Source organism: Pristis pectinata, chromosome 14 (assembly GCF_009764475.1).
Source record: "Pristis pectinata isolate sPriPec2 chromosome 14, sPriPec2.1.pri, whole genome shotgun sequence".
Classification (NCBI taxonomy): domain Eukaryota; kingdom Metazoa; phylum Chordata; class Chondrichthyes; order Rhinopristiformes; family Pristidae; genus Pristis; species Pristis pectinata.
In genome coordinates, this window is record NC_067418.1 from 5,425,664 (window position 1) to 5,439,676 (window position 14,013).

Consider the following 14,013-nt stretch of genomic DNA (forward strand, 5'->3'; position numbering starts at 1 on the left):
GTGAATTAATAACAGGCAAATCACAGTCTGACAGACAAAGAAAATGAATTGATGGGGAATTGATTAGATATCCGAAAGAAGGCTATTCTGTGGCCTATTGTCATGGTGAATTCAATTGCTCAGAAGTTTAAAAGGGCTACTTCAAGGCATTATGGGACCTGCAATCAATTTACCAGACTAATGGCAGACGTCACAAAAATCTGCCTTACAGCCTCAAACTTGACATTTGCCTTAGAAAGTACGACTTTGCAGTGAAGCCAGGCAGTGACCAAGTGCCGTTGGCGTTATTGGCTGGCATTATGAACTGGAAGAGTGCAGGGTCCCATTGTGTGAGGTTACACGCTGCCAAATGGAGGACTCCTTCCACTCAGTCCAACGGTGCACTGCTTACAACGGGCACAGCAGTAATCCAGAGGCTGACACTCAAAGTCAAGTGTATTGTCATTTGCACAAGTACACTTAAACAATGAAAAACTTATTTGCAGCAGCATCACAGACACAAAGCATTAGAGACACAACATTCACAAAGAAAAACATAAATTAAACATAAATTATACAAGAAAGAACACAGTTAGAACACAAAAAAACCAAAGTTCATTCTAGTGCAAAGTGGTCATAGCATTGCTATACTGAGGTAGCTGAATTGGACTTGAGGTGTAGACTTCAAGACCCACCAAGGATAGATTATAAAGCTTTAATGCACAGCGGTTCAGCAGTTAAAGCTGCCTCCACACATGCTCCAGAGACCCTGGTTCAATCCTGACCTGGGGGTGCTGTCTGCGTGGAGCTTGCACGTTCTCCCTGTGAGTGTGTGAGTTTTCCCCGGGTGCTCCGGTTTCCTCCCCCATCCCAAAGACATGAGGGTTACTGTAGGCGAGTGGGAGGAGAATGAGGAGGGAGTTGAGAGAATAGGCTGTAGGAGTCTGGATTGATGGGAATGCTCTGAGACCTGGCATAGAGTTGATGGGCTGAATGTCCTCCTTCTATGAGGCTGAGAGGTGACATGATCGGAGTTTATAAAATTGTGAGAGGCATAGATAAGGTCAACGACCAGTGCCTACTTCCTATGGTAAGGGTGTCTCAAACCAGACAGAGGGAGGGGGTTTAAATGAGATCTGATGAAGAAGGTGTTTGGCACTCTGGCCTTCATCAGTCAGGGCATTGAGTATAGGAGTTGGGAGGTTATGTTGCAGTTGTACAAGTTGTTGGTGAGGATACATTTGGAATAATGTGTTCAGTTGTGGTCACCCTGCTGTGGGAAAGATGCCATTAAGCTGGAAAGAGTGCAGAGGAGATTTACAAGGATGTCGCCGGGACTCGAGGGACCGAGTTATGGAGAGAGGCTGAGCAGGTTGGGAATGTTTTCAGTGCAGCGTAAGAGAATGAGGGGTGATCTTTATATACCTCAATAAGGTCTGAGATAGGGAGGATGCACACAGTCTTTTCCCCAGGGTTGGGGAAATCAACAACTAGAGGGCATAGGTTTAGGGTGAGAGGGGAAAGATTTAATAGGAATCTGAGAGGCAACTTTTTCACCCAGAGGGTGGTCAGTATATAGAACGAACTGCCAGAGGAAGTGGTTGAGGCAGGTACACGAACATTTAAAAGGTACTTAGACTGGTACATGTATAGGAATGGTTTAGAGGGATATGGGCCAAACACAGACAAACACGGCTAGCTCAGATGGGAACCTTGGTCAGCATGGACCAGTTGGGCCAAAGGACCTGCTTCTGTGCTGTATGACTCTATCTGAGGGGTAAAGTTTTCACACACATGGAATAAGCTGCCAAAGGCAGTGGTGGAGGCAGGACCAGTAACAACATTTAAGAGGCATCTGGACAAGTACTTGAATGATCAGGGCACAGAGGGATGTGGAATTAATGCAGGCAAGTGAGATTAGTACATGATGGTCGGCATAGACACGGTGGGCCGAAGGGCCTGTTTCTATGCTGTACAACTCCATGGCTCCAGGAAAGAAGATACTTTTGCAGCAATGGTGCTGACAATTTCACCATTATTTACATTCCATTCAGAGATCTCTGGGCGATAGTTTACAAGTCAACGAGCCCCTCTTGGAACAGTGTCCTCTGCCACCATGGTGACCACCCCAGCTGGCTAACTCCAATGCTCCAGTCTGTGAGTGGATGTCTCCATCAATAAACTAATATATTTGAACGTATGTCAGGAACAAGCTTTAACCAGGCAAACCTTGCCACACAATTGCCTGTTCCAGAATGAGTCATCAACAGATTTCTTTCCAATCTACATTTCTTTATATACGTATTATTTCTAAAGGCAAGGGCTGTGATTAAAGCAGCTCTCAGCCAAACATCCAATCCTTCCCACACCTCTCTGTGACTTCAATGAATCGCAACAACATCCTTCTATTTTTAAAAGGTTTAGTTCCACCATTGCTGGTGACGTCCATGGTGCAGTGAGAAGCAGACACTCGAGGTACAAAATAATGGAGCAGAACATTGAGATTTGGCAAAGTGTAGCAGGCTCAGGGAAGAGAAAGATAAAGCATCCAGTAAGTATGTCAAGTTGAAGAAGGGAGCTCAGGCTGAGGATACTTGGGCACCCTGATGGGATAGATGAAGGAGTGTTCACTCATCCTGTGACTGAGTGGGCAGGCACAGTAGTGTAGCGGTTAGCGTGACGCTATTACAGCACCAGTGACCCGGGTTCAATTCCCGCCGCTGTAAGGGGTTTGTACGTTCTCCCCGTGTCTGCGTGGGTTTCCTCCGGGTGCTCCGGTTTCCACCCAAAGACGTACGGGTTAGGAAGTTGTGGGCGTGCTACGTTGGCGCCAGAAGCGTGGCGACACTTGCGGGCTGCCCCCAGAACACACTATTCAAAAGATGCATTTCACTGTGTGTTTCGATGTACATGTGACTAATAAAGAGATCTTATCTTATCCTATGCAGAGGAGGCAGGGAGGGAAGGATCTACAGTTAAGTAGAGGAAGAGAGGAATGGAGGGAGAAGCAAAAAGGACACACACACACACACACACACAAATTACATAAACACACATGCATGCATGTATACACAACACACATACATGCAGGTGTACATAAACACATACACATGCATGCACACATATATATGAACACACACACCCGCACACAAGTACACACACGCAAGCATACTCACACACAAGCGCATACATACGTACATGTGCACATAGAGAAAAGGTAGACACACAGAAGGGATGTGACAGGGAGGGCACAGTTACAAAGAGAAAAGGAACGGGGCGAGAGGCAAAGGAAGAACAGAGATAAAGAAGAGAGCAGAGGGACGTGCAGAGAAACAGAGTGAGAGAGACACACACAAGAGGAAAGGTACTCAGCAACTGAAGGAAAAGGCACTGAGCAAAAGAGAAAGCAAGAGAGAGGCACAGATAGGCAGAGGGAAAGAGAATGAACACATAGAGAGAGGGAAGGAACTGGAGAAATGCGAAGCGAAGCAGTGGAAGAGGAAGTGACGGGAGTATAGAGCACACAGAGCTGATCCGACGGCAGTAATGTTGGAAACAAGACCGTGTGGACGGCAGTAATCCCACTTGCAGAACGCAGGTTCTGCCTCCCGGTTGTGGTGCCTGAGAGGTGCCTTTTTTTTACATTTTATAAATGTTTATTTGCTAAAAGTGCTACAAAAGGACATCCAGTGTCAAACTACTACGACTAATACAGAAAGTAGAAGAAAAACTATGCAAACTACAGCAATAATGCTAAGTAACAACTGCTAAACACACACGCAACACTTCAGATGGGAATCACATTTTCACCGTCCACGACACACGCGATCCTCTGAGGGGCCCACCGATCGTGGAACTCAACCAGGGTGCCCATGGATACCGCGTGCTCCCGAGAGGTGCCTTTCACTGACTGTGGCGAGCTGTGGCTTCCTTTACCAACTGATCCACTCACAGGCAATGTTCACAGGACCGCAAGAAACTGCAGAGAGTTGTGGACACAGCCCAGCGCGTCACAGAAACCAGCCTCCCCTCCTTGGACTCTTGTCTTTACCTCTCGTTGTCTTGGTGAAGCAGCCAGCATAATCAAAGACCCCACCCACCCGGGACATTCTCTCTTCTCTCCTCTTCCATCAGGTAGAAGATACAGGAGCCTGAGGGCACGTACCACCAGACTTAAGGACAGCTTCTCTCCCACTGTGATTAGACTATTGATACGTTGAGATGGACTCTGACCTCATGATCTACCTTGCTGTGACCAATCACCTTATTGTCCACCTGCACTGCACTTTCTCAGTAGCTGTGACACTGTACTGTTATTGTTTTTACCTGTACTACCTCAATGGACTCTGTATTAACTCAATGTAACTGCACTGTGTAATGAATCGACCTGTACGATCGGTATGCAAGACAAGTTTTTCACTGTACCTTGGTTCAAGTGACAATAATAAACCAATACCAATACCCAGCCTCACAATCCAGCTGCTATTACACACCTACACAGCATGCTGTCCAAAATAAATTGGTAAATTGGTTTATTATTGTCACAGGTACCGAGGTACAGTGAAAAACTTGCCTTGCATACTGTCCATACAGATCATTTCATTACACAGTGCATTGATAGAGTACAAGGGAAAACGATAACGGAGTGCAGGGGCTCAATGAACAAGGTGCTGTGTCAGAGTGATGTTTGTACTTCTGTGGTCCCTCACAAAGAAGGGGAAGAAATTCACCCACTCAATTCCAACCCACTCACCATCAATGAAAAGACTTTTACCTGGACTCTTAAGTTACTTTTAAAGGTGGCAGCCCGAGACTCCGCCTCCTCGAACGCTCTCTGTAGTCTCGCCTCCATGGTCTGGACAAAGCTGCAGAATCTGATGATGTCGGTGGTACTCACAAACTGCAGCACTGGTGTCAGAGACAAGGAGAGAGGGACAGAGGGTTACAAACAAACATCAACAATGTCAGTACAGCTCTCACAAGGTGTAGTCACCGTTGTAGGTGCAGCAACTAACCTGCGCACAGCTCTGTGCTGACAACCAGTTCATTAATTTTACTGCATTATTTGGGGAGGGTTAATCAGTGATCCAGGATACTGAGAGCTCCCCTATTCTTTTTCAAAATGCTCCTCATGGGCACTGTGTACCTGGGGCACTGTGTATCTGGGCACTGTATATCTGGGGCACTGTGTATTTGGGGCACTGTATATCTGGGGCACTGTGTACCTGGGGCACTGTGTACCTGGGCACTGTGTATCTGGGGCACTGTGTATCTGGGGCACTGTGTACCTGGGCACTGTGTACCTGGGGCACTGTGTATCTGGGGCACTGTGTACCTGGGGCACTGTGTATCTGGGGCACTGTGTACCTGGGGCACTGTGTATGTAGGGCACTGTGTACCTGGGGCACTGTGTATCTGGGGCACTGTGTATGTGGGGCGCTGTGTACCTGGGGCACTGTGTGTCTGGGGCACTGTGTATCTGGGGCACTGTGTACCTGGGGCACTGTGTACCTGGGGCACTGTGTATCTGGGGCACTGTGTACCTGGGGCACTGTGTACCTGGGGCACTGTGTACCTGGGGCACTGTGTATCTGGGGCACTGTGTATGTGGGGCGCTGTGTACCTGGGGCACTGTGTGTCTGGGGCACTGTGTATCTGGGCACTGTGTACCTGAGGCACTGTGTACCTGGGGCACTGTGTACCTGGGGCACTGTGTACCTGGGGCAGTGTGTACCTGAGGCACTGTGTACCTGGGGCACTGTGTACCTGGGGCAGTGTGTACCTGGGGCACTGTGTACCTGGGGCAGTGTGTACCTGAGGCACTGTGTACCTGGGGCACTGTGTACCTGGGGCAGTGTATGTGCACCATCAATTTATTTGCAGGGGTAAACACAGGGGTCTGCATCAGAAACATAACTCTCCCCATCTTCTAAAAATCATGACGAAGCAGACTGATTTGCTTTCACCAGAATATTGTTCTGAAACATCTCCTGTCTCTGCTGATGCTGCCTGACTGCTGACCACCTCCATCGTATTTTCCTTTTATTTCAGGTTTGTCGCATCTGCAGTTTTGTCTTTAATTTTCAATGACGGACATTAATGTTGCACCATTGCCTTAAAAAGTGGAGGAAAGGATAAACCAGGTAATCACGGGTCAGTTAGTTTAACTTTGGAGGTGGACAAATTATTGTAATCAATTGTGAAGAGATAAAAAGGCATCGATTAATCGAGGACAGTCGGCATGGATTTATAAAGGGACGGTTGTATGTGACTAACCTGAGTTAATTTTTTTGCAGGGGTATGAAGGTTTTGATGAAGTCAGTATGGATTTTAGCAAGGCTATCGATGGGGTTTCATGTGGCAGACTCATCACAAAATATAACAGCTCATGAGATCCAAGGGTGGGTGGCAAATTGGATGAAAATTGGCTGAGCAGCAGAATGCAAAGAGTAATTGTTGACGTGTGTTCTTGTGGCTCAATGGCTCTTGCAGTGGATTACACAAGGCTCGGTACTTGGTCTCTTGCTTTTTGTAATGTGAACAATTTAGTCTCAAATGTGGGGTGCATGTTAAAGAAGTTTGGAGCTGATACAAGAAGTAAAGACATACGGGAGGTTAGCATGGGTGTAATTTGGCGGCGCGGGCTCGTTGGGCTGGGAGGGCCTGTTACCGTGCTGTATCAATCCCACACCACCAAGTTCAGGAACAGCTACTTCCCTTCAACCATCAGATCCTTGAACCAACCTGCACAACCCTAACCCTACCTCAGCAATGGAACACTACGGACCACCTCTTGCACTGCCGTGGACCTGTCTCTGGATGTGTTTCTTTTTGCACTCGTGTCTTGTTTTGCACAGTCTTTTTTTCTTTACTGTCTTGTATAATTTATGTTCTGTGTGTTGTCTGTACCTACCTGCCTGTGATGCTGTTGCAAGGTTTTCATTGTACCTGTACCTCACTGTACTTGTGCACATGACAATAAACTCGACTTGACATTAACTGATTCCCTTTTCATGTATACAGTACTGTCTGTGATTTTTTTTTGAGCATATCCTGTTCTCATTTCAGATTTCCAGCATCTGCAATTTTTTAAATTTCCATTATGTGTATACTTTGTTTCACATGTAACATTGACAAAGACGTTGCTGGGACCGGAGGGCTTGAGTTATGAGGAGAGGTGGATAGGCTGGGATTGTTTTCCCTGGAGTGAAGGAGGCTGAGCGGTGACCTCATAGAGGTTTATAAAATCATGCGGGGCATAGATCGGGTGGATGGACACTGTCTTTTTGCCAAGGTAGGGGCTTCCAAAACTAAGGGACATAGGTTTAAGGTGAGAAGGAAAAGAGGGGACCTGAGGGGCAAGTTTTTCACCCAGAGGGTGGTGGGTATATGGAACGAGCTGCCAGAGGAAGTGCAGAGGCGGGTACAATAACAATATTAAAAAGACAGTTGGACAAGTACATGGATAGGAGAGGATGGACAGGTTACTTCTTCAATATTACATCGCTATTTGAGGGAGCTTACTGTGCACAAATTGACTCACACTTCAGAACTACTTGACTAACTGTAAAACCCTCTGGTGTACAATGTCATAGCATAGAAACAGGCCCTTGGCTTCACCATGTCCCTGTTGACTTTCTGCCCACCTATACTCATCTCATTTGCCCACATTAGAACCTAGAACATAGAACAATTACAGCGCAATTCAGGCCCTTCAGCCCACAAAGCTGTGCCGAACATGTCCCTACCCTAGAAATTACTAGGCTTACCCATAGCCCTCTATTTTTCTCAGCTCCATGTACCTATCTAACAGTCTCTTGAAAGACCCTATCGTATCCGCCTCCACCACCATTGCCGGCAGCCCATTCCATGCACTCACCACTCTCTGAGTAAAAAAGCTTACCCCTGACATCTCCTCTATACCTACTCCCCAGCACCTTAAACCTGTGTCCTCTTGTGGCCACTATTTCAGCCCTGGGGAAAAGCCTCTGACTATCTACCCTATCAATACCTCTCATCATCTTGTACACCTCAATCAGGTCCCCCCATCCTCTGTCTCTCCAAGGAGAAAAGGCCGAGTTCCCTCAACCTGCTTTCATAAGGCATGCTCCACATCCCAGGCAGCATCCTTGTAAATCTCCTCTGCACCATCTCTATGGCTTCCACATCTTTCCTGTAGTGAGGTGACCAGTGGGGTCTGACCAGGGACCTATATAGCTGCAACAATACCTCACGGCTCCTAAATTCAATTCCCCGATTGATGAAGGACAATACACCATATGCCTTCTTGACCACAGAGTCAACCTGTGCAGCCGCTTTGAGGATAGTTTCCTTGCAGATTTAAGTACCTGAATGCCCCGTAAACAGTGAATGTATCAGATTCCACCTCCTCTGGCAGCGCGTTCCAGATATCAACCACTCTTGTGTGTAAAAAAACCTACACCTTTAAAACTCCTTCCTGTCAGCTTAAACCTCTGTCCTCTTGTTTTTGACACCCCTACCCCGGGAAAAACACTCTATCAATGCCTCTCATAATCTTTTCTACTTCTATCACGTATTGTCCTGGGGCTATGGAAGGTGATGTTTGACTGCAACTCCCTCAGCATCACAAGAGATCTCAAAGCATTATAGGAATAGAACAACATTCAACAGTACAGGACAGGAACAGGCCCTTTGGCCCACGATGTACGTGCCAAACACGATGCCGAATTAAACTAAATCCCTTCTGTCTGCACATGGTCCATTTCCCTCCATTGCCTGCATATTCATGAGTCTATCTAAAAACCTCTTAAACTATCACATCTGCCTCTACCACCACCCCTGGCAGCCCATTCCAGGCACCCACCACTCTCTATATAAACAAAACTTGCCCTGCACATCTCCTTTTAACTCCCCCCCCCCCCCCCACCTTAAGTGCATGACCTTTAGTACTTGACATTTCTACCCTGGGAAAAAGAATCTGACTGCCTACTCTATCTATGCCTCTCATAATTTTATAAACCTCTATCAGGTCTCCCCTCAGCCTCCCACACTCCAGAGAAAACAACCCTAGTTTGTCCAACCTCTCCTTATAGCACATGCTCTCTACTCCAGGCAGCATCCTGGTGAACCTCTTCTGCACCCTTTCCAAAGCCGCCACATCCTTCCTGTAATGGTTCTACAATAATGGGGGAGGGATGGGTAGGATGAGGACCGGGAAAGTGATAGTACACCCAGGCAGTCAGAGGGACCTAGGTAGGCTGGTGACGAACAGAACCTGAAGGAGATATGTCCTCTGGAGGTTATAACAGGTTGCAGATCTCAAGGTCAGGCTTGGAAGACAACCTTAACCCTGGACGGCGTGGAGTAAAGAAGTTGGGACATGATGTTGCAGTCATTGGTGAGGCCACAATTGGAATACTGTGTACCGTTTTGCTCATCCTGTTAGAGGAAAGACGTGGTTCAATTGGAAAGAGTGCAGAAAAGACTTACGAGGATGTTGCCGGGATGAGAAGGCCTGAATTATAGGGAGAGGTTGGCCAGGCTAGGTCTGTATTGCTTGGCATGGTAGTGTAGTGGTTAGCGTAACGCTATTGCAGTGCCAGTGACCCCGGTTCAAATCCAGCCACTGTCTGTAAGGAGTTTGTACGTTCTCCCCGTGTCTGCATAGGTTCCCTCCGGGTGCTCCGGTTTCCTCCCACATTCCAAAGACGTATGGGTTAGGAAGTTGTGGGCATGCTATGTTGGCACTAGAAGCGTGGCGACACTTGCGGGCTGCCCCCAGAACACTACAGTTCCCTTATACGATGAGATGGACTTTGACCTCACCATCTACCTTGTTGTGACCTTGCACATTATTGCACTGCACTTTCTCTGTAGTTGTGACACTTTACTCTGTACTGTTATTGTTTTTACCTGTACTACCTCAATGCACTCTGTACTAACTCAATGTAACTGCACTGTGTAATGAATTGACCTGTACGATCGGTATGCAAGACAAGTTTTTCACCGTACCTCGGTACAAGTGACAATAATAAACCAATACCAATACCAAAAAGATGTATTTCACTGTGTTTCGACGTACATGTGACTAATAAAGGTATCTTATCTTATTTTGGAACATAGGAGAATGAGGGATGACCTTAGAGAAGTGTTTAAAATTGTGAGAGGCATAGATAAGGTGGACGGTAACAGCCTTTTCCCCAGGGTAGGGGAGTCCAAAACTAGGGGGCATAGGTTTAGGGTGAGACGGGAAAGATTTAAAAGGGACCCGAGGGGCAACTTTTTCACGCAGAGGGTGGTGAGTGTATGGAACGAGCTGCCAGAGGAAGTGGGTGAGGCAGGTACAATAGAATCATTTAAGAAGCACTTGGATAGGTACACGGAGGGGCGGAGCTTGGAGGGATATGGGCCAAACGCAGGAAGTTGGGTGGACAACGTGGTCGGCATGGGCTGGTTGGGCCGAAGGGCCTGTATCCGTGCTGTATTGCTCTATGACTCTATGACAGCGACCAGTTTGAGTGTTGGCTCTGTAACCGGCCCAGTTTCAGGGGGAAGCAGGGTAAATATAAGCTGGTTGTCCTGAATAAATAAGATCTGTTTTTCACAGCAGTGAGGGTGAAAATTGCACTGGTGCTGCAGTTCTGGGCGTTCTACTAACATTGATCTAATTTGATGGCGTTTAATGTTTGCAAAAAAGTGAGAGTGGGAACGAAAATCCCACCAAGAAACAGGGAGACAAATTTCCTGATGGGTGCTGAGGCAGAAATGTGAGAAAAATTACTCAACTGAGTTAACCTAATTTTGATACGGACAACAGCATCATTTTTTGGAGCAGTCTTAATGCATTTCTAGGTTATCTCAAGTTTCTCTCTGCCTGACCTGCTAAGTATTCCCAGCGCTTTCTGTATCTATTTTGATCTTCCAGCATGTGCGGAATTTTGCATTTGTTTCACAATAAAGGTCAGCTTGTCTCAATGGAAGCACCTCTGAGTCTGAGGTCATCTGTTCGAGTCCCACTTCAGCATGTAATCCAGGCTGATATTCAGAGAGGTACCAAGGGAACATGCACTGTCCTTCAGCTTAAATTGTGGCCTCTTTTGTTCCGTGCAGCTGGACAGTGAAACAGGTTCAACCGTTCCATCGAGAAGAAGATATAAAAGTTTGAGAACACATACCACCAGGCTCAAGGACAGCTTCAGCCCGCTGCTATTAGCCTCCCCTCCATGGACTCTGTCTACACTTCTCATTGCCCTGGTAAAGCAGCCAAAGACCCCACCCACCCCTGGACATTCTCTCTTCTCCCCTCTCCCATCGGGCAGAAGATACAAAAGCCTGAAAGCTCATACCACCAGGCTCAAGGACAGCTTCTATCTCGCTGTTGTAAGACTATTGAACAGTCCCATAGTACGATAAGATAGACTCTTGACCTCACAATCTACCTCATTATGACCTTGCACCTTATTGTCTGCCTGCACTGCCCTTTCTCTATAACTGTAACACTTTATTCTGCATTATGCTATTGTTTTCCTTTGTACTACCTCGATGCACTGATGTAATGAATTGATCTGTATGGATATCATGCAAAACAAAGTTTTTCGATGTACTTTGGTACATGTGACAATAATAAGCCAATTTACCAATCCACCTATATCAGGTCCCCCCTCAGCCACTTCCCATCCACGGAAAACAAACCCAGTCTGGGCAGTCTCTCTACGTAACTGAAACACTCCATCCCAGGCAACCTCCTGGTGAATCTCCTGCACCCCCTCCAGTGCAATCACACCCCTCCTATAACTTCTCTTCCTTTGGAGAGGGTGCAGAAGAGGCTCACCAGGATGCTGCCTGGATTAGAAGGCATGTGCTATAAGGAGAGGTTGGACAAACTTGGGTTGTTTTCTCTGGAGCAGCGGAGGCTGAGGGGAATCCGATACAAGTTTATAAGATTACGAGAGGCACAGATAGACAGTTGGTATCTTTTTCCCAGGGTCAAAATGTCTAAATATAGAGGGGATGCATTTAAGGTGAGAGGGGGTAAGTTCAAAGAAGATGTGAGGGGCAAGTTTTTTTACACAGAGAGTGGTGGGTGCCTGGAATGTGCTGCCAGGGGTGGTGGTGGAGGCAGATACAACAGAGGCATTTAGGAGGCTCTTAGATAGGCACATGGATGTGCAGAGAATGGAGGGATATGGACGGTGTGCAGGCAAAAGGGATTAGTTTAGCTAAGCATTTAACTACTGGTTTAATTAGTTTGGCACAACATGGCGGGCTGAAGGGCCTGTTCCTGTGCTGTACTGTTCTGTGTTTGTTCTAAAAGGCAACACCTCTGACAGTGTGACACTCCTGCAGTCCCGCACTGCAGCATCAGATTTGATCTGAGCACTTAATGTTTCTGGAGTGGGACTTGAACTTTTGCCTTGAGGACAGAGGAGTCCCCATTAAGTCGTGACTGCCAAGGGTGATAAATGCTGTGACGTTCAAGAATCAGTCCTCCTGGGCCAGTTTTGATTGCTTGAGGCTGAGGGCAGCACGGTGGCTCAGCTGGCAGAGCCGCTGCCTCACAGTGCCGGAGACCGGGATTCAATCCTGACCTCGGGCGCTGTCTGTGCGGAGTTTGCACGTTCTCCCTGTGACAAAGTGGGTTTCCTCCGGGTGCTCCGGTTTCCTCCCCCATCCCAAATATGTGGAGGTTGTAAGACTGTAGTTTGTGTTGGTGAGTGGTAGCGTCTGGGAGACAGTTGATGGGAATGTGGGGAGAACAAAATGGATGAGGGTTGGTTTAGTGTAAATGGGTGTAGTATTTGAAGGTTAGTATTCATTTGATGGGCTGAAGGGCCTGTCTCTGTGCTGCACGTCTCAGCATCTATTTTTTATCATGGTTCAGTTTTAGTTCCCTGTTGCTTTGCCTCTTGTGAGTGGTCACGCAGTAATGGGATGGGTCTGGTGGTGGGCTGGGAAGGTTTGGGGGTGAAGCGGAGGAACATCTGGGCTGCTGACGTCGTGAGTGCAGCCCAGGGTTTGGCCAACCCTCTTGACCTTCATTTGGTGACGCAGGGTGACAGGGTGGTGAAGAAGGCATCTGGCACGTTGGCCTTCAGCGGTCAGGGCATTGAGTACAAGAGTCGGGATACCATGTTACAACTGTACAAGACGTTGGTGAGACCACATTGTGTGGTGCTCTGGTCACCTGGGAACAGGAAAGATGTCACTAAGCTGGAGAGGGTGCAGAAAAAATCCACAAGGATGTTACTGGGACAGGAGGGTGTGAGTTATAGGCAGAGGCTGGATAGGCTGAGACTGTTTTTTCTGGTGCATAGAAGGTTGAGGGTGATCTTATTGAGGTGTATAAAATCATGAGGGGCACAGATAAGGCGAATGGTCAGTCTTTTTCCCAGGGTAGGGGAGTCTAAAACTAGAGGGCATAGGTTTAAGGTGAGAGGGGAAAGATTTAAAGGGGACCTGAGGGGCAAGTTTCACCCTCACACAGAGGGTGGTGGGTATATGGAACGAGCTGCCAGAGCAAGTGGTAGGGGCGGGTACAATTACAACAGTTTTAGACATTTGGGCAGGTAAGATAAGATTTCTTTATTAGTCACATGTACATCAAAACACACAGTGAAATGCACCTTTTTGCATAGAGTGTTCTGGGGGCAGCCCGCAAGTGTCGCCACGCTTCCGGCACCAACATAGCATGCCCACAACTTCCTAACCCGTACGTCTTTGGAATGCGGGAGGAAACCGAAGCACCCGGAGGAAACCCACGCAGACACAGGGAGAATGTACAAACTCCTGACAGACAGCGGCCGGGATTGAACCCGGGTCGCTGGCGCTGTAATAGTGTTATGTTAACCTCTGCCAGGAAAGGTTTAGAAGGATATGGGCCAAACACGGACAAGTGGGACTGGCTCAGTGAGGCAACTTGGTCGGCAGGGACAAGTTGGGCCAAAGTCAAAGTCAAGTTTATTGTCATCTGCACAAGTCCATGTGTGCACAGGTGCAATGAAAAACTTACTTGCAGCAGCATCACAGGCACATAGCATCAGATAAGCAGCACTC

At 47.4% G+C, this 14,013-nt stretch overlaps 1 protein-coding gene across 3 annotated transcripts in view; it reads right to left on the reverse strand.

Moving 5' to 3' along the window:
* Positions 1–14,013, reverse strand: part of kiaa1549la (KIAA1549-like a) — a 266,633-nt gene that overhangs the window by 154,328 nt on the left and 98,292 nt on the right. For all 3 annotated transcript variants that reach the window (XR_007957416.1, XM_052029051.1, XM_052029050.1), the window contains one exon: positions 4,754–4,887. Coding sequence is in view for 2 of the 3 variants with exons in the window: in XM_052029051.1 (XP_051885011.1) it covers positions 4,754–4,887 (134 nt within the window). In the remaining variant the exon portion in view is untranslated. The remainder of the gene's footprint in view (positions 1–4,753; positions 4,888–14,013) is intronic.